Source organism: Eptatretus burgeri, chromosome 3, assembly GCF_056783735.1.
Source record: "Eptatretus burgeri isolate ZD-2024b chromosome 3, Ebu_testis_v1, whole genome shotgun sequence".
In the NCBI taxonomy this organism is placed as follows: Eukaryota; Metazoa; Chordata; class Myxini; order Myxiniformes; family Myxinidae; genus Eptatretus; species Eptatretus burgeri.
Window position 1 is genome coordinate 58,579,451 of NC_140963.1, and position 20,618 is coordinate 58,600,068.

A 20,618-nucleotide genomic window follows, 5' to 3' on the forward strand; every position below is an offset into this window, starting at 1 on the left:
ATATATATACTATATATATACATATATGTATATATGTATATATATATATATATGTATATATGTATATATGTATGTATGTATATATGTATATATGTATATATGTATATATGTATATATGTATATATGTATATATGTATATATGTATATATGTATGTATATATATATATATGCATATATATATATATGTATATGTATATGTATATGTATATGTATATGTATATGTATATGTATGTATATATATATGTATATATATGTATATATATGTATATATATATATGCATATATATATGTATATATATGTATATATATATATATATATATATATATGTATATATATATATATATATATATATATATATATATATATGTATATGTATATATATATATATATATGTATATGTATATATATATATGTATATGTATATATATGTATATGTATATATATGTATATGTATATATATATATATATATATGTATATGTATATGTATATATATGTATATGTATATATATATGTATATATATATATATATATGTATATATATATGTATATATGTATATATATATATATATGTATATATATGTATATATGTATATATATATATGTATATATGTATATATATATATGTATATATATATATATGTATATATATATATGTATATATATATATATGTATATATATGTATATATATATATATATGTATATGTATATGTATATATATGTATATATATATATATATATGTATATGTATATGTATATATATATATATATATATATATATATATATAATATTGTTTTGGCCACCTGTACCGAGTATATTATGAGGGGGTTAATCCTCATTTCTTCTCGGAAGAACCGGACCTGGGGTCACCACTCACAATTAACTTTGTGGTGCGGTGGATTGCTTAACCACGAACGCCAATCAGTTAACTAAGAGTTCCAGTGTCCACCATCTAATTTTCCGTTTAACTAGAGGTCACGGGGCCTCCTGACCGGGAAACGCGCCCTCGGCGATGCACCGATCTTATCTTGATTAGATCTTAAGTAATATGGCCGAGCATTCACCGCTGGTGCAAGCCAACTATGATTATAGTAGTTTGGGTATAAAAATCTCCCAGTCTTATCAAGGTTCGGACAATGCTGAATCAATGGAAGGAAATGACAAGCACGGACAGTTTGAAACGTCAACAAGGAATTTATTATTAAGAAAAATATATAAACTGAAGAAGTTTTTATTTCCTTGTTGAAAAATCGATGAAGTCAAAACAATCAAATGTTCAATCAACAAAAGAATCTCACACAATTAAAGGATTCAACAAGCAATTATGGAAAAATGGAGAATGAGCAGATGCTTATCACTCTGCCTTACTTAACCATTAAACACGAGACATGGGTACCCAGTAGATTATTCAGGGGTAAAAGAAATCCGGTCTCTGCTTACCAAGGCAGAAATTGTCATGCGTCTACCAAAATAAACCAAAATGTGTGAGCGTGCCTTGGTCCACTGCCAGCGCCCTGCCTCACCATGCACCCACCCACAAACAGGCTCGAACACCAATTGGCATCGCGTCGTCACCCCCAGGAACACCAATAATCAGCAATGCCAAAAGCCAGGTACAGGTACCAGCAGGAATGGTCTAACTGTCACCAACTGCCGTTGCTGCTGTCGTCCTCGACCATCAGGAGCTGTCAGGAACTGCCACTAACCGTCAGGAGCTGTCACCAACGGTCAGTTGCTGTCAGGAGCTGTAAGGAGCTGTCACCAACCGTCAGTAAGGCGGTCCTCCCGTCCTTATTATAGGCGACCAGTGTGGACGGAGCCTCAAGCAGACTTCAGCCAAATCCAGCTTGCCTATTGGCGCATCGCTGCACGTGACCTCGAACCATCAATTTTCACGATCATTCTCTCCTCGCCATCGAGCGAGATGCAACTCCCAATTAACACAGGCCCAGCTTATGACATCATGCTCGGGGCGCTGGATGAACGCCAGAAAGCAGCCACCTGCCGGAACAACCGAGCAAAAACTGTGAAGCACGCACAAAACGTCAATGGGCAACCATCACCTCCCCATTCAGCCCGACACGAACAAGAGCCAGCCAGCATCTATCGAGCTGCCGAACAGGGTGCCAAACATCGATGGAAAAAGGTGGTCCTGCGGTAAATGGTCCAAGACCACAGCCATGTTTGTCCATCAAAATGAATTGTTCAGGAAAAGACCGCAATATGTCTTATGACTCAAATCTCCTGGAAGTCCAATGTGAAATTGATAACCAAAATAAAATGTGTAAAGAAATTGTCTATTTCCAAGCCAATGTGTCTTGATGGAAAGGGAATAGAATGAGTGTCCGTTGGGCTCATGGCTCTCTATCGTGTGCATGAACAGTGAATATTGCTCATGCAGAAATTAAAACTAACGAAAAATCATACGTCATGAACGTGTCAAAAAGAGGAAAAGGTTATCCCCTAAGAAAGTAAGGGAACCTGTTCTCTACCCTTCTCCAACACATCAAAGAGTTAGAATCCCACCAGACAAGGGGATGGGTCTATTCTGAACATGCATTTGTGGAAATAACTGTCTGAGGACCTGGATGTTGTGTGCATTACTCAGATCTGATTCTGACATCCACAACAATATATGTATATATCCATAATTATAGGGAAAGCACACTGAGCATTAAATGGAAAAAGAAAACAACCTATTATTGGGCCTAACATTTCGGGTTGTTCTCCGATAATTCATATCATTCTCCAACCCGAAACGAATGCCGTGATGTCACCACCACAATGTACATTCTGTGTGCGGCTCCAGGAAGAGCTATCTTGCAGCGCTAATTACAAAGATGCAATATCACATGCTGTCATAAGTGCATGGAAAATGCAGTTACGGACAGGTTTCGTGAGAGATAATGTTCCGTGTGGCAGGCGGCACTTATCGCTCCTAATACCGTGCAGCAAGAACTGTATGGGACTCGGTTCCGGCGCTTTCACCACTCACAGTAGTATGGAATTGCACATTATCTGATATACTGTACATAATAAACATACAGTATATGATCACAAACCTTGTGATGTACCTCACTAAGGAGGAGATTAAACTTCCCTGAAATTAATTTCAGGTTGACAGCACAGCTTGATGATAGTGGCCTCTGTGTAAAGCTTTCTACATCATGTAATAGCAGTTTCATTTGAGTTGTGACATTGTAAACATACTTGTCATCTGGGTACAAATATTGACATGATTAATTAATTTGTAATAAAGGACTATTGTAATCTCCAAATCTAATTACTTGAGGAAGAAATATTTCTGAGAGAGAAAACAGCTACGTCTGACTTAGTTGCAAGCTCATATTATTTGCGCAGTGGAATCACAGAATCTGTATTTTAATCAGGTGTGCTACTTTCACAGAATGATCCTTGCAGGCGTCTCCAACCTGCGGCCCGTGGGCCACATGCGGCCCCTTAGACGGATTTATGCGGCCCGCGGTGCCATATTAAGTTTACATTACAATGCGGCCCGCGATACTGCCAATTTGTCAGGGTCAATGACCAAAGCGTTCTGTAATTTTTATTATGATTTTGATTCATATTAGACACATGTGTTTTTAACACGATTATTCATTTATCATATTCGTTGGCAAGAAAAATATATTCAGCACTAATTTTTGTTTAAATTTCCGCATATTAATTATATATATATATATTATTTTTTTGGGGGTGCGGTCCTCCGCCCCTCACGACTTTGGTTTTGTGGCCCTCCGCCCAAAAAGGTTGGAGACCCCTGGATCCTTGTGTTATCAACAGTGTATTTATTCTATGTTGAATGTTCTTGTCGTTCATGCCAGCTTTGTATGATCTCCTCCGTGATCCGTATTTGCTGTGAAATAGGATTTTGTTATGGATGTCGTGTCAAACCTTTTTTGAAGGATCCAGTCACACTTTCATTTTGATGTCTCCTTTGTGATCAATCCCTGTTCTGGAACAGAAATTCAAGCTGGTTCAAGTGCCATTAAGGTCCCATGGCACGTTTTTTGAAGGTGACTGCTATATTGTGCTTTCGGTGAGTATTCAACACTCCTTCGGGTGTCACATGACGTGAATTGACTGTATGAGATCCCAAATATTGCCGCTGCGCCATCTTTTTACACACGCGCAGCATATTTTGCAAAAGAAATAGCAAAAAGGCTCTGAAGTTGTCACCACACCAACAACAAATGTGTGTTTGAGGATTATGATTTTTGAAATCCAAGCTCATTAACATTTTTAGTAAATTGAATATGAATTTAATTAAAAAATATATATATATGTATATATATTTTGGGCTTCAATAATTGTTTACTTCATGGATAACATTCAAAGTCATAGGCCCAAAATTTTAAAACTACATGAATAAGCAAATGCAGGCAGTGTCAGCCAGCAATGAGTTGTGGTCAGGGGCCTGAAAAAACAGCTTCTTGAACCACTGGCAACACTATAAGTAAAATGCACAATCTCTTTATAATGGAGGGAAAGTACGTCGTATGTCTGTTTCATCGACTACTCTGAGAAGATTTGACTTCGGAAGCTGAAACTTCCAGGGATGACTCGGGACACTTTGAAGGTACTGTACGTTTCCTCAAATTTCATTTGATTCCATCAAGTTTTGAAAAAAACATGTTTTCACCTGTCTTGGCATTTTCTTCCTTTGGGGGTGGGGGAGAGGTGAAATTGGAATTATCTGAGCTATATATAATCATGATGTATTACATATGCACGTAAGCAGTACGCATGTTTTTGCTTCATGCACGGAACCCAGGTTATTTTTATTTTCGGGAACAATCGAGGCAGCGGTCTGTTGCCTCTATACTGCCAAATTAAGGGATTTATCAGAAGAACATGTTGAACGTGTTGAATGCTCGGAACAAGATCACCTGTAGTGTAGGTACTCTGCTTATATATAATGGAGCTATGGCATATGTGGGTACGTATGTATATATGTAACGGAAATAGTGCCTGATGGTGGTGTGTGCTAAAATTTGTGGTGTCCCAGAAGAAAGTTTCACTTTGTGGAAATATGCCCACTTTAAATTGACCACCAAAGTTTGGCCGACATAGTATGAATAACCATGAGAATAATAACATGACCTCCCTGCCCCCCCCCCCTACATATTGCTGCTCCCACAGTGAGCGGGTGCCTTTTGTTATCACAAGGCAAAAGTAGGAATTTCAAATAAAAAAAATATATAAACAGGAGCATAATGAACAATAAAACCTTTAAATGGAAAAGTGAAATGAAAGTAATATTTTATAAACTGAAATTATATGAGATATGATCAATATTATGCAGAGTTTTTCACTTTACATTGTTTGTTTTATGAACATCAACTTCCACAGTGAAAGAAAATCAACAATTAGGCCATACATTGAATTACAGTGAATGTTTTGCTATATTTTTTTCCTTGGAAGCAGTTACGTCAGCATGTGCCTTGTACGTATCATGCGTTTCTCATGATTGGTTGTGATTTGCTCAGTCATTTTTCAAAAATCCCATTTTATATTTCCCTACAAAGACAAATTTGATAATTTCTTGTATTTGCGCCATTATAGAGTATTGCAATGCACTCTAGCCTTCCATATTGTAATGGTGAGCCGAGTAGACATGGAGTCAAACCTCCCACCCAGATGGTCACCAATCTTGCTATGGGTAGTCCTTGGGACCATACGCCGTCTGCTGGGAAAGCCCAAAAGATCTTGGCTTCGATTTCCGATGTAAAAGTAACTCCAATGAGCCTGCGATGCGTTCGTTGGTTCAAAAGGATCGGGGGTTGAGCTCGACCCTCGACGAACCACCATGTTTATAGGCTCCGAACAAGGAGTTTTTGCACCAATTCCCAATGGTCGAGGCTTTACTCGTGCCGTGGTCTACTGTTCCCAATTCCAGACTGCTCACCAAGCCAACACTTCATTGGTGAAACAGGGCTTTATTGGAGAGAAGGGGAGGGAAGCCAAACAAGTAATGTTTTTCTTTATGAAGGAAAGAAGTCTGTTTGAATATAACCCCCATGTCTGCTTACATGATACCTTAAGGCCCAAATACTCACAAATAGGGGGACAGAAAGAGAAAAACAAGACTGAAATATATATATATATATATATATATATATATATATATATATATATGTCCATATGCTATGTTTACATGTTGTGGTTGTGGGTCAGATGTGCCGTGTCCTGGGCTGGGCTTCTGCTGGCTTTTTGCCCGGACTTGCTGTGTCCTCTCCAGCTCTGTTTCGGGGACACGGAGCTGGTCTTCCCTCTGGTCCAGTTTCACCATTACAGTGCTGATGCTTCGTTGTTGCCTTGACTTATCTCTTGATAACCACTCACTGCAGCCCTCCTGAGAAAGGCACTCTAACTCGTTTATCTCACATGAGGACTGAAGCACCAGAAGAAGTGTGATACATATTTCGCTCCACATTTTTATATGCGTCACCTAGCAAGCATGGCTTCGAGATCATTCTCGCCCCTCCTCGGTGGTGGGTGGGGTGGGGGATGGGGGTCACTTTCACCACTTAACTTTGCGCTCCCGTGGGGTTGTGCACCTGCATTGATCTATACTCGAGAGGGCGAGGAGACATATAGACAGATTCCAAAGGAGAACGATTTCGAGAATTAAGGTGTGGAAATGGTAGAGGCTTCGCCAAACCTAAAGGCAGGGGCACATTGAATTCTGCTAAAGCACTTCTTACACATGTCCTGTAATTACATTTCGAAACCAAACACTTATGCTATACGTTTATTAATGAAATATCTATTATATCTTACTACCCCTGTGGCCATCCCCTATTTTCAGAGATTTTTTTTTTCCAGAAAGTGGTTGGAAATGAGTGAATAAACCAATTAGCATTCATCATCAAATGTTTTCTGCATCTCTTGTGTCTCAGCTGGCTGTTAGATCAAATTCTGAGCAACTGGCTGATCTCTCTCTATTAAACGTTCTTTTAGACATGCATTTTCTCAAAGAACGTTGATAATAGAGTTGTGCTTTTGGTGAGTATTCAACTGAGAACACTCTCATACACTGTTGGAATGTGAGAGAGTGTTCCGCAGGTTGAGAGGCAGAAGAAATGACTCTGATAATCTCAAGCTGGGAAACGTAATTAACTTTTGTGGTGCCATTGTTGCTTCGTCAGGCTTTCAAACTGCTCCTTTGGGTTAAGCACTTGAATCATCTTGCTCAACTGATGGGGTTTAGCTCACAAGCATCTCAATGAATTCACAGCCAATTTTTGTGCTCACGTAATGGTAACCATGGTACCACTAACAATAGCTATCAAGAGGATTTGATTCTGCTGAACATGATGATTATAACATTCTGACCTTGTATATGTAACCATGTTACACCCAAATAGGGTCTTCTGCCCGTTTATCGAACACTTCCCCATCCCAGAACTATAATATAAGTTTCCTAGTAAGTTTATCCAAATTCTGTCATGGTACACCTAATCACTGATCCTTGCACAATAACATAATTCCCAGTTCCCTTGACATCAGCACCATTATCCCTTCCTATTTTCTTCAGAATGCATTTTCACAGGCACTGGTTAACTAATAGGAAAACAAGTTTCAATATTCTCACCAGAGCAAACGGCCAGCTTGTACCTCAGGAATAAGAATTTAAATTTATTTTGGAAGGTTATTTGTAATCAAAGGGTTTGCTTCCATTTGTGTTCTAAACTCTTTCAGTGAAGGGAATTCACTTTGAAATCATCGTCGTCTTTGGTGGAGTTTGAACTTCGAACAGTATTATCTCAGTCATGAATGCATTTTTGTTATAGATGGCAATAGTAACAATTGTATGAAGATGTCTATGTCAGAGGTAGTTGTGGATTTGGAGTGTGGGTTGGTGCATGGGGGACAGGGATTTGCAATTGTGTGTGTGTGTGTGTGTGTGTGTGTGTGTGTGTGTGTGTGTGTGTGTGTGTGTGTGTGTGTGTGTGTGTGTGTGTGTGTGTGTGTGTGTGTGTGTGTGTGTGTGTGTGTGTGTGTGTGTGTGTGTGTGTCGATCCAGGCTGTAACTTTTTTGAAATTTGAGCTTTTGGCATCAAATTTTTAATAAAGCTTTATTATTAGAATATGGAGAAAACATTAATAATTTGGTCAAAAGGACAAAGGTCGGCATCACATAAAATTGTCAATTTTCATCCAATTGACATGATAATTATCGTTTGAGCTTTTGTAAGCCGTAACTTTTTTAAAGTTTTTTTTTTAATTACAATGATGTATTTATATATATATATATATATATATATATATATATATATATATATATATATATATATATATATATATATATACATATACATATGCATATATGTATTCTATACATAAAGGGTGTCCCAAAAAAATATACAACTTTTAAAATGCTTCGTTTGATCCTAAAAAAGCAGTAATTTTGTCACTAATGCTTCATTTCTTGTTGCAGAGACCCTGAAGTTTATTTTGATACCAAGCAAGCGCCACAAAAATGCCAACACTGACCGTACAACGACGGACGAAAATTGTTGAACTTTGGCACCAGACGAAAAGTGTCATACAGGTGCAACGTCTTTACTCAAGACATTTCGGTATCCATCTGTGCCATGCACCAAACTTTCAGACAATAAAGTGCACCATCGCAAAGTTTACCAATGTGGGAACCATCTGTGACCTTCACCAGGGTCACAGTGGTCGGAAGAGGACAGGTCGTAGTGAAGAAAATGTGGAAATGGTGAGACAGGCGGTCGTTCAGAGTCCAAAAAAATCGATTCGACGACTTTCTGCCGAGACAAACATTCATAAGAGCACCGTTCAGAGGATCCTTCGCCAAGACATTCATGCCTTTCCATACAAAATTCAAACGGAAACGGTGCTTACTGATCAACAGAAACGCAAACGACTAGACTTTGCAAATTGGTTCTCAGGAAAGTTGGAGGAAGATGCAGACTTCCTCAAAAAACTTCACATGACGGACGAATGCCATGCTCACTTGACCAGGGAGGTAAACAAGCAAAACTTTCGGTACTGGGGAACTGAAAATCCTGGTAATGCATCAACTGAACTGGTACCTCGATCTGTTCTCAAAGTCACCATGTGGGTGGCGGTTGGTTGGTATGGGATAATTGGTCCATACTTCTTTGAAGATGACCAGGGATGCACTTGCACGGCAAACCAGAGGAACTATCGTGAAATGATTCAGGAATTCTATCTGCCTGAGCTACGTACTCTGGCCCGTAGGAGAAATAACCTGATCCAGATGAGAACCCAGTGGTTCCAGCAGGATGGGGCACCACCCCATACAACCAGGGAAACAAGGCGTTTTCTCAACCAATATTTTGAAGGCCGCTTTATCTCCCTCTACGAAGACGTTGACTGGCCACCGTATTCCCCTGACGTTACTCCTCCCGACTTCTTCTTGTGGGGGTATCTCAAGGACAGGATCTATGGAAACCCTAGGCCTCAGACTCTTGATCAGCTGAAGGAAAACATCCACCGAGAAATCCAGAACATTCCTCAGGAAACGTTTCCCAAAGTGATGGAGAACATGAGAACGTGTTTGCAGGCAGTGATCGGACAACGTGGAGCCTACGTCGAACATGTGGTCTAAAAGAAAACGACGATTCTATACCAAAATTTAAATTTTGGTGGCAATTTTGACATTGGTACAAAAAACTTCAACCTTTCAGCTTTCTATCCAGCCATATATCTTTTTTTAAATCTATGTTATGACCATCCTCTTTGCAGATGAAAAGTTGTATATTTTTGGGGACACCCTGTATATACATATGTGTATGTATGTATATATATATATATATATATATATATATATATATATATATATATATATATATATATATATATATATATACAGTATATACATACATATATATATTCATATATATATATATATATATATATATATATATATATATATATGTTTATATCTATTCATATATATATATATATATATGTTTATATATATATATATATTCATATATATATATTGAACAATCTGGATGATAAGCGTATGCATGAATGTAGGCGTGTATGAAAAATATACGCACACGGGCCTTCCTATTTTATTTCTCCATTAAAAATAAGCGCATATGAAAATGTCATATAGTAAGGCTTTGAAAACTGAACATGTCATCAATTCAAACACCACAGTATTTCGTGTTATAATTGCACACAAACTTTAAGTCTGAATTTCTTAAAAGTCTGGTACTGGTACAAGAGTTGTTCATTCAAAACAACATTTTCAGGGTACCCTGTCATTCTGACAGGGAACCCTATTGTTTTTCTTCTGTTTTATTTCATTATTTTTTTATTTTTTATTATCTATATTTTTCCGCCGGTAATTTTGCGGGTTCTTTCGCTTTAAAAATCATTTTCTCAGGAACGGTAAGTCCGATCGACACGAAATTTTCGCCATAGTATGTATCTTTTTTGATAGCAAACTTCAGTGGTAATTGTGACGTCATAGGTCACGTGCTACAGGCGCCATCTTGAAAAAACTGAAAAACTTTGGACCTCTGTATCTCTGAAACTTTCGAGGGTAAAAATGTTTTCGCTTCATACATTTGAATAAGCTCCTCAAGGGGAACAGGGGTGATTTTTCGTGAGGTCATCGGTCAAGAGGTGTGCCGGTCAAAATTTGTTAGGTACAACGCTGCATAGGAAAAATCTGAAATTTCTTGAGCCTCATCTGCACAACAATTGACCGTAGAAAAAAATATTATGACGTCATAGGTCACTTGGTTCGGCAGCCATCTTGTTTTGGGAATTTTTTTTTAAAATCTTCTTCTCCAGAACGGCTAAACAGATTGAGGCAAAACTTTACACACACATTCCCCATGAGGTCCTTTATCAAGTTTGTTAATTTCTTATTGATCGGTCATACGGTTTGGCGGCCATCTTGAATTTACCCAAAACCTTCAAACATCTTCTCCAGAACGGCTCATCAGATCAAGGGGAAACTTCACAAACCTATTGGCCACGAGTAGGGAATATAAGTTTGTTAATTTATAATTGATAGGTCACATGGTTTGACAGCCATGTTGGATTCATGAAAAATATTAAATAATGTTTTCTCTGGAATCACATAACCTATCGAAGCGAAAATTTGCTAGTATCATCCTCCATGATGTCTGCATTCATAGTAAAAATTATTACATCACAAGTCACATGGTTTGGCGGCTATCTTGGATAGAAAAACTGACCTTATCCGATTTATACGAAACTTCACACACTTGTTCGGGTCCCCGATGGGAAGCTGAATATAAATTTATGATGATATAGGTCCCATGGTTCGGCAGCCATCTTGGATTGAAAATGAATAAATTTTAAAAATCTTCTTCTCCAGAACGGCAAGACAGATTGAGACAAAACTTTACACCTATATTCCCCATGTGGTGCTTTCTCAAGTTTGTTAATTTCTTCTTGATCGGTCACATGGTTTGGCAGCCATCTTTAATTAACCCTAAAACCTTCAAACATCTTCTTCTCCAGAACGGCTGATCTGATCAAGGGGAAACTTCACACACGTATTTCACATGAGTAGCGAATACAAGTTTGTTAATTTATAATTGATAGGTCACATCGTTTGACAGCCATGTTGGATTTAAGAAAAATATTAAATAATGTTTTCTCTGGAACTGCTTAACCTATCGAAGCGAAAATTTGCAAATGCCATCTTCCATCAATTCTGCATACATGGTAAAAATTATTACGTCACAAGTCACATGGTTTGGTGGCCATGTTGGATTTAAGAAAAATATTAAATAATGTTTTCTCTGGAAAGGCTTAACCTATCGAAGCGAAAGTTTGCAACTGTCATCCCCCATGATGTCTGCATACATGGTATAAATTATGACATCACAAGTCACATAGTTGGGTGGCCATCTTGGATATAAAAACGCACCTTTTCCGATTAACACGAAACTTCAGACATGTTCCACGACACAGTTGAAAGCAGAATATAAATTTTTTTGTCATCTCATGTATCTCATGTTGTATCAAGGGCCGAGGTCTGGGTAGTGCACACGAGTGGTGAATATAACTTTGTTAATTTCTTATTGATAGGTCACATGGCTTGGCAGCCATGTTGGATTCAAGAATTATATTAAATAATGTTTTCTCTGGAACCACATAACCTATCGAAGCGAAACTTGGCCAATATAATCTACCCCCATTCCTGCATGCACGTTAAAAATTATGACGTCACATGTCACATGGTTTGGCGGCCGTCTTGGATAGAATAACGCACTTTGTCTGATAAAGACGAAACTTCACAAACGTGTTCCACTTCACGATTGGAAGCAGAATTTAAATTTATGATGTCACAGATCACATGGTTCATCTGCCATCTTGGATTGAAAATTAATAAATTTTAAAAATCTTCTTCTCCAGAACAGCCAAACAGATTGAGGCAAAAATTCACACAAACTTTCTGCAAGACATCCTTTCACAAGTTAGTTAATTTCTAATTGATAGGTCACATGGTTTGGCAGCCATCTTGGACTCAAGAATTACATTAAATAATGTTTTCTCTGGAACCACATAACCTATCGAAGCAAGACTTGGCAACTATAATCTAGCCCCATGCCTGCACATATGTTAACAAGGACAAATGTGTCCTAGAGCCGTGTCCTAAAGGTTTTGTCTTCACCAGAAGAAGAAGAACAAGAACTTAAGAAGAAGAAAAAAAAAACAACTTCCGATATTTCATCACATGCCTTGACGGAGCCAATAGCGAGACCAGTCATGGACAAGCGTCGTTCATGACAGGAAAATAGTGTATTTACGAAATTACAATACATTAAATGGAATAATCTTTAAATAGTAACGTGAACTTTTCTAAACTTTAAAGCAAATGTCCAAATATATTTAAAAGTTCATGATAGACGCTCTCAAAAGGCACCCTCAATGCGAGGATGTGTACAAGTGTTTAGTATTTAAGGAGATACGGATCCTGCATATGAAATAGTCGAGTCCTAAAGGATCTGTCTTCAGAAGAAGAAGAAGAAGAAGAAGAAGAAGAAGAAGAATAAGAATAAGAATAAGAATAAGAAGAAGAAGAAGAAGAAGAAGAAGAAGAACAACAACAACAATAACGCCGAGCTCTCTTAATTTTAATGAAGAAGCAGAGTAATAAAAAGAAGAAGAGGAGTAATAAAAAGAAGTAGAGGAGTAATAAAAAGAAGAAGAAGAGTAATAAAATGGAGAAGAAGAGTAATAAATGAAGAAGAAGAGAAAAAATGAAGAAGAGTAGAAATTAATGAAGAACAAGAGTAAAAAAATGAAGAAGAGTAAAAAATGAAGAAGAAGAGTAACAAATGAAGAAGAAGAAGAGAAAAAATGAAGAAGAAGAAGAGTAGAAGAATGAAGAAGAATAAGAGCAAAAAATGAAGAGGAATAAGAGTAAAAAATGAAGAAGAAGAAGAAGAAGAGTAAATAATGAAGAAGAAGAGTAAAAAAATGAAGAAGAAGAGTTAAAAAATGAAGAAGAAGAGAAAAAATTGAAGAAGAGTAAATAATGAAGAACAAGAGTAAAAAATGAAGAAGAAGAGTAAATACTGAAGAAGAAGAGTAAATAATGAAGAAGAAAAGTTAAAAATAATGAAGAAGAAGAAGAGTAAAATAATGAATAAGAGTAAAAAATGAAGAAGAGTAAAAAATGAAGAAGAAGAAGAGTAAATAATAAAGTGCTAAAATAAGACATGCTAAAAATTATGACGTCGTCACATTGTGTGGTGGCCATCTTGGATAGAAAAACACACCTTTTCCGATTAACACTAAACTGGACAGACGTGTTCCAACACACGGTTTGAAGCAGAATATAAATTTGTGATGTCATAGGTCACATGGTTCGTCAGCCCTCTTGGATTTAAAATTTATAATTTTTTTATTCTTCTTCTCCAGAACAGCCGGACAGATCGAGGCAAAAATTCACGCACACTTTCCCCAAGACATCCTTTCACAAGTTTGTTAATTTCTAATCGATAGGTCACACGGTTTGGCGGCCATGTCGAATTTACCCTAAAACCCTCAAACATCTTCTTCTCCAGAACGGCCAGTCAGATCGAGGGGAAACTTCACGTACGTATCACACCCGAGTGGTGAATTTAAGTTTGTTAATTTCTAATCGATAGGTCACACGGTTTGGCAGCCACGTCGGATTCAAGAACAACATTAAATATCGTTTTCTCCGGAACCACTCATCCTATCGTCGCGAAACTTTGCGACCATCGTTTAAGTCTCACGTCGTATCGAAGGCGTCGTGTACGGGTACCTGGTCATCACTGTCAGCAGTTATAAAGTGGCAGTTCTAGTTTTATTTTATTTTATCAAAGGTCGTAAAAAGGATGTTTTATGACCCCTTATGATAAAGGCTTGTAAAACAATGTTTTTCATCACAATCAAAATGGACACGCAATGGGATTCTCATATGTGTATGATTTGTGCATGTTGTTAGAGCTGTGGAGGAACTCTTGGAAGGGTTTAAAACACCAAAGGGCTTACCTTGATAGCCTTTCGTGGTTGCTTTAAGCAGCTTCTTCGGCTGGAAAAGTATGGGAGGAGTCGATTTATTTTTGTAATCCTAGCCACCTGGGTTTAATTGATAGGGTGAGAGCTATATTGGTTATTCCCTCCATTCAGCGGTGAGAGATGCGAGTGGGCCTTCATTTTTTCATTTATAAGTTGACTGCTTTTGACGTTTACATGTAGTACAAGCTTGGGAGCCTCGTTGGTATGTGTTTCTGTCTGCGCTATCACTGATGATTCGCTGCCGAGCGATGAAACCGCTGTGTCAGCTGAGGGTGTGTGTTGCATTGGGATTCTCGTGTGTGTTCTATTTGTAAATGTCGTTATAGCTGTGGAGGAACTCTGGGAAGGGTTTGCAAGGCAAAGGGCTTACCTTGGGTAGTCTTTCATGGTTGCTTTATACAGCTTCTTCGGCTAGAAGATGGGAGGAGTCCATATATTTTATATATATAGCCTGGTGTTGGCGCAGTGGTTAGGGCAGCGGCTTGGGATCCAAAAGGTCCTGAGTTCAAGCCCCGTTGGGCCACTGAATTAATACACCAGGGGGTTGACTCAGCCTGTCATCCTTTCGAGGTCGGCGAAATGAGTACCAGTGTACTGGGCCGGTGTATACCCCGGTTAAAATAGGTGTACCATATCCCTGTGTCGTAAGAGGCGACCAGAGTTGCGTCAGGAAGGGCATCCGGCGTAAAACATGTGCCAAATCAGTATGCGGATCATACGGATGATCCACCGTGGCGACCCCGAATGGGAGCAGCCGAAAGAAGAAGAGATATATATATATATATATATATATATATATATATATATATATATATATATATATATATATATATATATATATATATATATATATTGCATTCTTGTTGAGGCTCATATAAGCACTAACATGTAGAACATATAACAAAGGGAGAAGGAAACAAGAGCGGTTGGAGAGGGAAGCACAACAGTCATGAACAGAGACTTCAGGAGATCTGTGGAAGGGAGAGGGATGGGGGTGGGGTACACATGGTAAACAAGATAGATAGACACGACAGGGACTTTCAGCAAGGAAAACAGGGAATTTGAAGGAGGTGGGTTTGGGGTGGATTAACGGGGGTAGAAGAGATCATGATTCTGTATGGGGAAGATAAGAGATGGTGGTGAACAGTTGTTTTGAAGACCTAGAGGGAGGAGTGGGATTGAAGAGAGTGGGGGAGTTTGTTCCAGAGGTGAGAAAAGGAGGAGTGAAGGTGAGCAATGATTCTTGATTTTGGTAGTTTTACCAGAAGGGGGTTGCTGGTGGAACTTGAGTGCCCTGCGGAAATATTGGAAAATACAGGAAAGAACATGGCAGATAGTGAGACCCAAAAGGTTGAATGACAGAGCTTCTTCAAGAGGATTGTTGAGAAAGTAGATGGAGGGGGTGGGCGGGGAGGGTTCCAGACTGTCCTATTGTAGAGACAGAGTGAGGGTGTGAGATTTGTCAGGATTGAAAGACATGTTCCAAGTGTTGGACCAGCTTGTGATTTTATCCAGATCTGCAGAGAGTGAAGAGGCTGCTGCCTGCCAATCTGAGGGATGAGAGATGGTACTGCAGAGGGTGGAGTCATCAGCAAAGAGATGAAGAGGATTTTCCAGAAAGTCTGAGAGATCATTGATGAAAACCAGAAAATTAACAGGGCTCAGAACACTGCCTCAAGAAACTCCAGCCTTTACAGGAAAAGGGGATGAGAAAATTCCATTAGGAGCCATGTGTTGACTGCAACAGGAGAGGAAGTCTTTGAGCCTTGAGTGGAGATTGCCTTGGATACCAGAATTCCAAGGATGGGTTGATGTCGGAGAAAGTAGAAATGGGAGACCAGTCTAGAAGTTTAATGGCTGCTTGAAGTCCCTGCCAGTCGGCCTGAGTGAAATGTCGCACTCGTCAGCACTGAGGTGGTTCTCTAATAATGGCCAGAGAGATGTTCGCTTTAACAAGAATATGGTCAGATGACCCGATTGGAGCCAAAGAAGAACAGCAGACATTTGCAGGGAAATTGGTCAAAACCAAATCCAGAAGAAATGATGCACTGTTGACTGAGATCCGGGTCGGGAAGTTGACAGATTGTGTCAATCCCAATGAGTCGCAGAAGTCCTTTGTTGAAGTGCCACGGCAGGTGAAAGTGGTACCCACACCCAGCCAACTGGCATGATGACAATTGAAGTCACCACATATAAGGAAGAGGGAATTGGGAAGAGTGGAAAGAAGTTGGTTCATGTTTTCGGCGAATGAGACGTAAATGGAGTCATCACTGTTTGGTGGACAGTACAACACACGTATAAACTTGAGGTGGGAGTGGAGGGGAAGTCGTAGCCAGAGGTATTCCTGGGGGCGTGGGGGAGAGAAGGCAGTGTATGGTAAGTGAGAAAGAGTTTTTGATATGGAGAGCCACTCAGCCGCTAGGATGAGGCTAAGGTCTATCATACCGGAGGAGGGAGTAACCAGGGAGATACACTAAGGAGTCGAAGATGTCTTCAAAGAGGAAAGTTTCTGTAAAACAGATTATGTCTGGTTTGTCAGTGGTAACCTGCATGGAGATATCTCATAGGTTAGAGCAAAGGCCCTGGATGTTTGAGGTCCACACCATTAAGGAAGATAGAGGGGAGGTGGCTTTGGAGCAGGAGAGGTGAGAGTATGGGAAAGGGCGGTAGGGAGAGCTGTTGACAGTGTGTAGGAGATTGCAGAAGAGCGAGGGGGAGGGCCATTTGATGATGATGAGGAGGAGAAAAGGCTCGGTGGTGATGGGATGAGGCACAGTGGGGAGTAATAAGGGAGGGGCAGTGGAAAGTGGAACTTCGGAGGAGGTGGAGGAATGAGTTGGAGGAGAGAGGGTGGGGGAAGGAGACAGCTTTGTGAATGTGAGAGGGGCTACTTCAAGAATGGAAGTGAGGGGGGAGATATGAAGGGGAGGGATGAGAATAGAAGGAGAAAGGTGTGGCGACAGCTTTTTAGAAAGGTGAGGGGCAAGCATGGAAGGGGAAAGAGAGTGAAGCTTGCTTTGAAGAGGGAGGAGGCGACTAATTTGACAGGGACGGGTGACAGAGAAGCTTTGAGTGTGAGGGAAGACGATGAGAACAGGCACAACCATGGGGAGGAGGGAGAAGGGAGAGGTGGGGAGAGGGGAAGGATGAAACTGGGTCATGGTATGGTGAAGATGGGAGCGAGTGGGGAAAGGAATAAGATTCGAGGTGGTGGGAAGAGGAGGAGGTGTGATGAGAGGAAAGAAAGAGCATGAGGGAGATGTTGAAGAGTGTACTGATTGAGAGAGTGAAACATTTGTTAGGTTGGAACAGAGCCCACAGATGTTTGCATGCCGCACAGTTTAGGACACCAGAGGAGGAGCTGTGAGTAAAGCGAAGGACAGTGCAGAGGTGCTAAGAGAGGAGGTAGGATGAGGGGCAAAATGGGAAGGGTAAGGAGCAGGTATAACAGGGGAATAGTTTGTGGCTTAGTGATAGGAAACAAAGAGTGGCTGTGAGTCGGAGGATGTCTTGCTGGGAGGATGTAAGGAGTGTGGTACCTCAGGGATCAGTACTTAGACCATTACTACTCATTATTTACATTAATGATTTGGATAGTGGGGTGAAAAGTAGGCTTTCCAAATTTTCAGATGACACAAAGCTTGGAGGCAAAGTGGATAGCAGAGAGGGTGGTGATCAGATTCAGGAAAGTATTGATACTTGCAGAGATTGGACAAAAGATTGGCAGATGTAATTTAACCTGAGTAAGTGTAAGGTATTGGGGATGGGGAAGAACAACGAAAATAGAGATTACAGGATGCAAGGGGTAATTTTCGAGTGCCACACACATGAGAAGGATCTGGGGGTGGTGATAGATACGGGAGGAAAGCAGGCAGCACAGTGCCAGGCTGTTGTAGGTAAAACAAAAAGGGTTTTAGGTTGTATTCAGAGGGGGATCATTTATAAATCAAAAGAGGTGGTGTTAACATTGTACAGGAATTTTTAGTGAGGGCCACATCTAGATTATTGTGTGCAGTTTTGGTCACCACAACTCAGGAAAGACATAGATGCCAGAGAGAGGGTTCAGCACAGGGCAACTAGATTGATTCAGGGCCTCGTGAGACTTAGCTATGAGGTGCAGCTAAAGGAGACAGGGCTTTATGCACAAGAAAGGAGGCAGTTGCAAGGAGATATGATGGAGATGTTTAAGATAATGAAAGGTGAAGATAAAATAAGTGCAGATGAATTATTCAGCAGAGAAGACTGATCGGACCAGTGGCCAGAGCCTGAGAGTATAGAAGAGGAGAGTTAAGACGGAAGTAAAGTGGGGGTCTTTGACTCGGAGAGTAGTTTATACATGGAATGGCTTCCCTGGAAAGATTGTGGCAGCAGAAACAGTATACAAGTTTACATTTGAATTAGATAGGTACCTGGAAGTTATGGAGGTGGAGGGGTATAGGGATGTTGACAGAACTTTTAGGTGGCTTGAGCATTGAGGTGATTGTGTACGGAGTGCTGTTGGTGGGGGTTTCGTCAATGGGTGATGTGTGGTTGATGTTGTGTGTTTTTTACCCAAGCCCATGCCCCCTCCCCTGGGGGGAAAAATACAAAAACTACAAAAAAGCACGAAAAACACTGTTAAAAAGAAATTATTTTTTTTTGCATTTTCTTCTTTTGAACTCGTATTGATAAATTAATGAGTGTTGATGTGGCACAGGTGTGATGGGCTGAATGACCTCCACCTGTCTAATTTCCTTGTGCGTTTAGTTAGGAGGAGGTAGAGATAAGGATGTGCAGTGAAATTGGCACTGAAGTTGGACAAAAAGAATGACTGATGGAATATGAACCTGCATTGCAAAATGGGATTTAAATATTTTTTTAGGTCAGAGATACATTCAACGATGTTAGGGGAGGGGTGGAATGAATGAGATTTAAGAGAATGGAGAAAAGCAACGCTGTAACAGTTGGACTTTTTAGACAAAGGATCTACAAAAGGTCGAATTGAACTCAGGCTTTTGAAAACAAAGAAGAAGAGTAGTATATCATGAAAGAATGGAGAAAACCACACGAGAGAAGGAGGAAGTTGAAACATTTTGAAACACCATTTTTTTTTTTTAAAGGTCAGCTAAGAGAGGGGTGGAGTGAAGGAAGAGGTTGAAGAAAAGTTTGTGAAGGTATATGGTGAATACCTTCACAATCAAAGTGGGATTGGAAACATGGATCGGCAAGAAAGCGTAAGAGGAGGTCACGTGGTTACAGGAGGTGTAAGGTGAGAAGGGGAGAGAAAAACCAAACAAACAAATAAAAAAAAATGTATTTAAATATTTTAAGACATGAAGCACAGGGTAGAGTTGGGAGGAATTGAAAGAGTGGTAAAGGGATTGTGGTAGAAATAAAAAGATGAAGGTAATAAAGAGAAAATACAATAAACATGATTTTGCACATCGACTCGGATAAGCCTCGGGCTAGGCCTCAAGGAACGCGATGTGAAAAGTCAGACAAATATTCACAAATTGGCACAAGTTTTGAAACAAAGCTGAACTAAAAACTCACATTAAACACGGAGACAACAAAATAATAGCAACAAGTCTGAAGACGACGAATGTTCACGGGCGGTATTTGACGATGTAGATCGTTTCAGAAGTGAAGGATGAGACAATGTGATAATGTTTGACCAAGTTATAAAAATGATCAACATGATGTGGTACGGGTGACAGGTTATGAGCTGCAAAATGTCGAAAACCCGGTTTCGTTCAACAACTTTAAAAATTTGACCTTTGCATAACCTTTAAAGGTCACAAAACAATGTTGTGGACATTAAAATAAGGAAACAGGATGCGTGCTACAGCTTATTGGAGTTAGTTCGTCGAAGAAGGTCGAAAACCCGGTTCGATTCCCACAACTTTGAAAATTTGAGCTTTGTGAACTTTAAAGGTCAAAGATCAAGGATTATGACCTTTGGTGCAAAACTTCCTCTGGAACATTCCAGGCACAGTATAACGTCATATAGGCTAAATGGCATTTCGCACTCCTCGGATTATCCATACTTTGAAATCGGCATAAAAACAAACTTGAA

At 39.5% G+C, this 20,618-nt stretch overlaps 1 protein-coding gene across 1 annotated transcript in view; it reads left to right on the forward strand.

The window, feature by feature from the left end:
* The window catches only part of LOC147029990 (villin-1-like), a 196,541-nt gene that overhangs the window by 74,213 nt on the left and 101,710 nt on the right, over nucleotides 1–20,618 (forward strand). Inside the window, exon 6 of the mRNA XM_085872156.1 lies at nucleotides 3,984–4,058. Coding sequence (XP_085728282.1) covers nucleotides 3,984–4,058 — 75 coding nt within the window. The remainder of the gene's footprint in view (nucleotides 1–3,983; nucleotides 4,059–20,618) is intronic.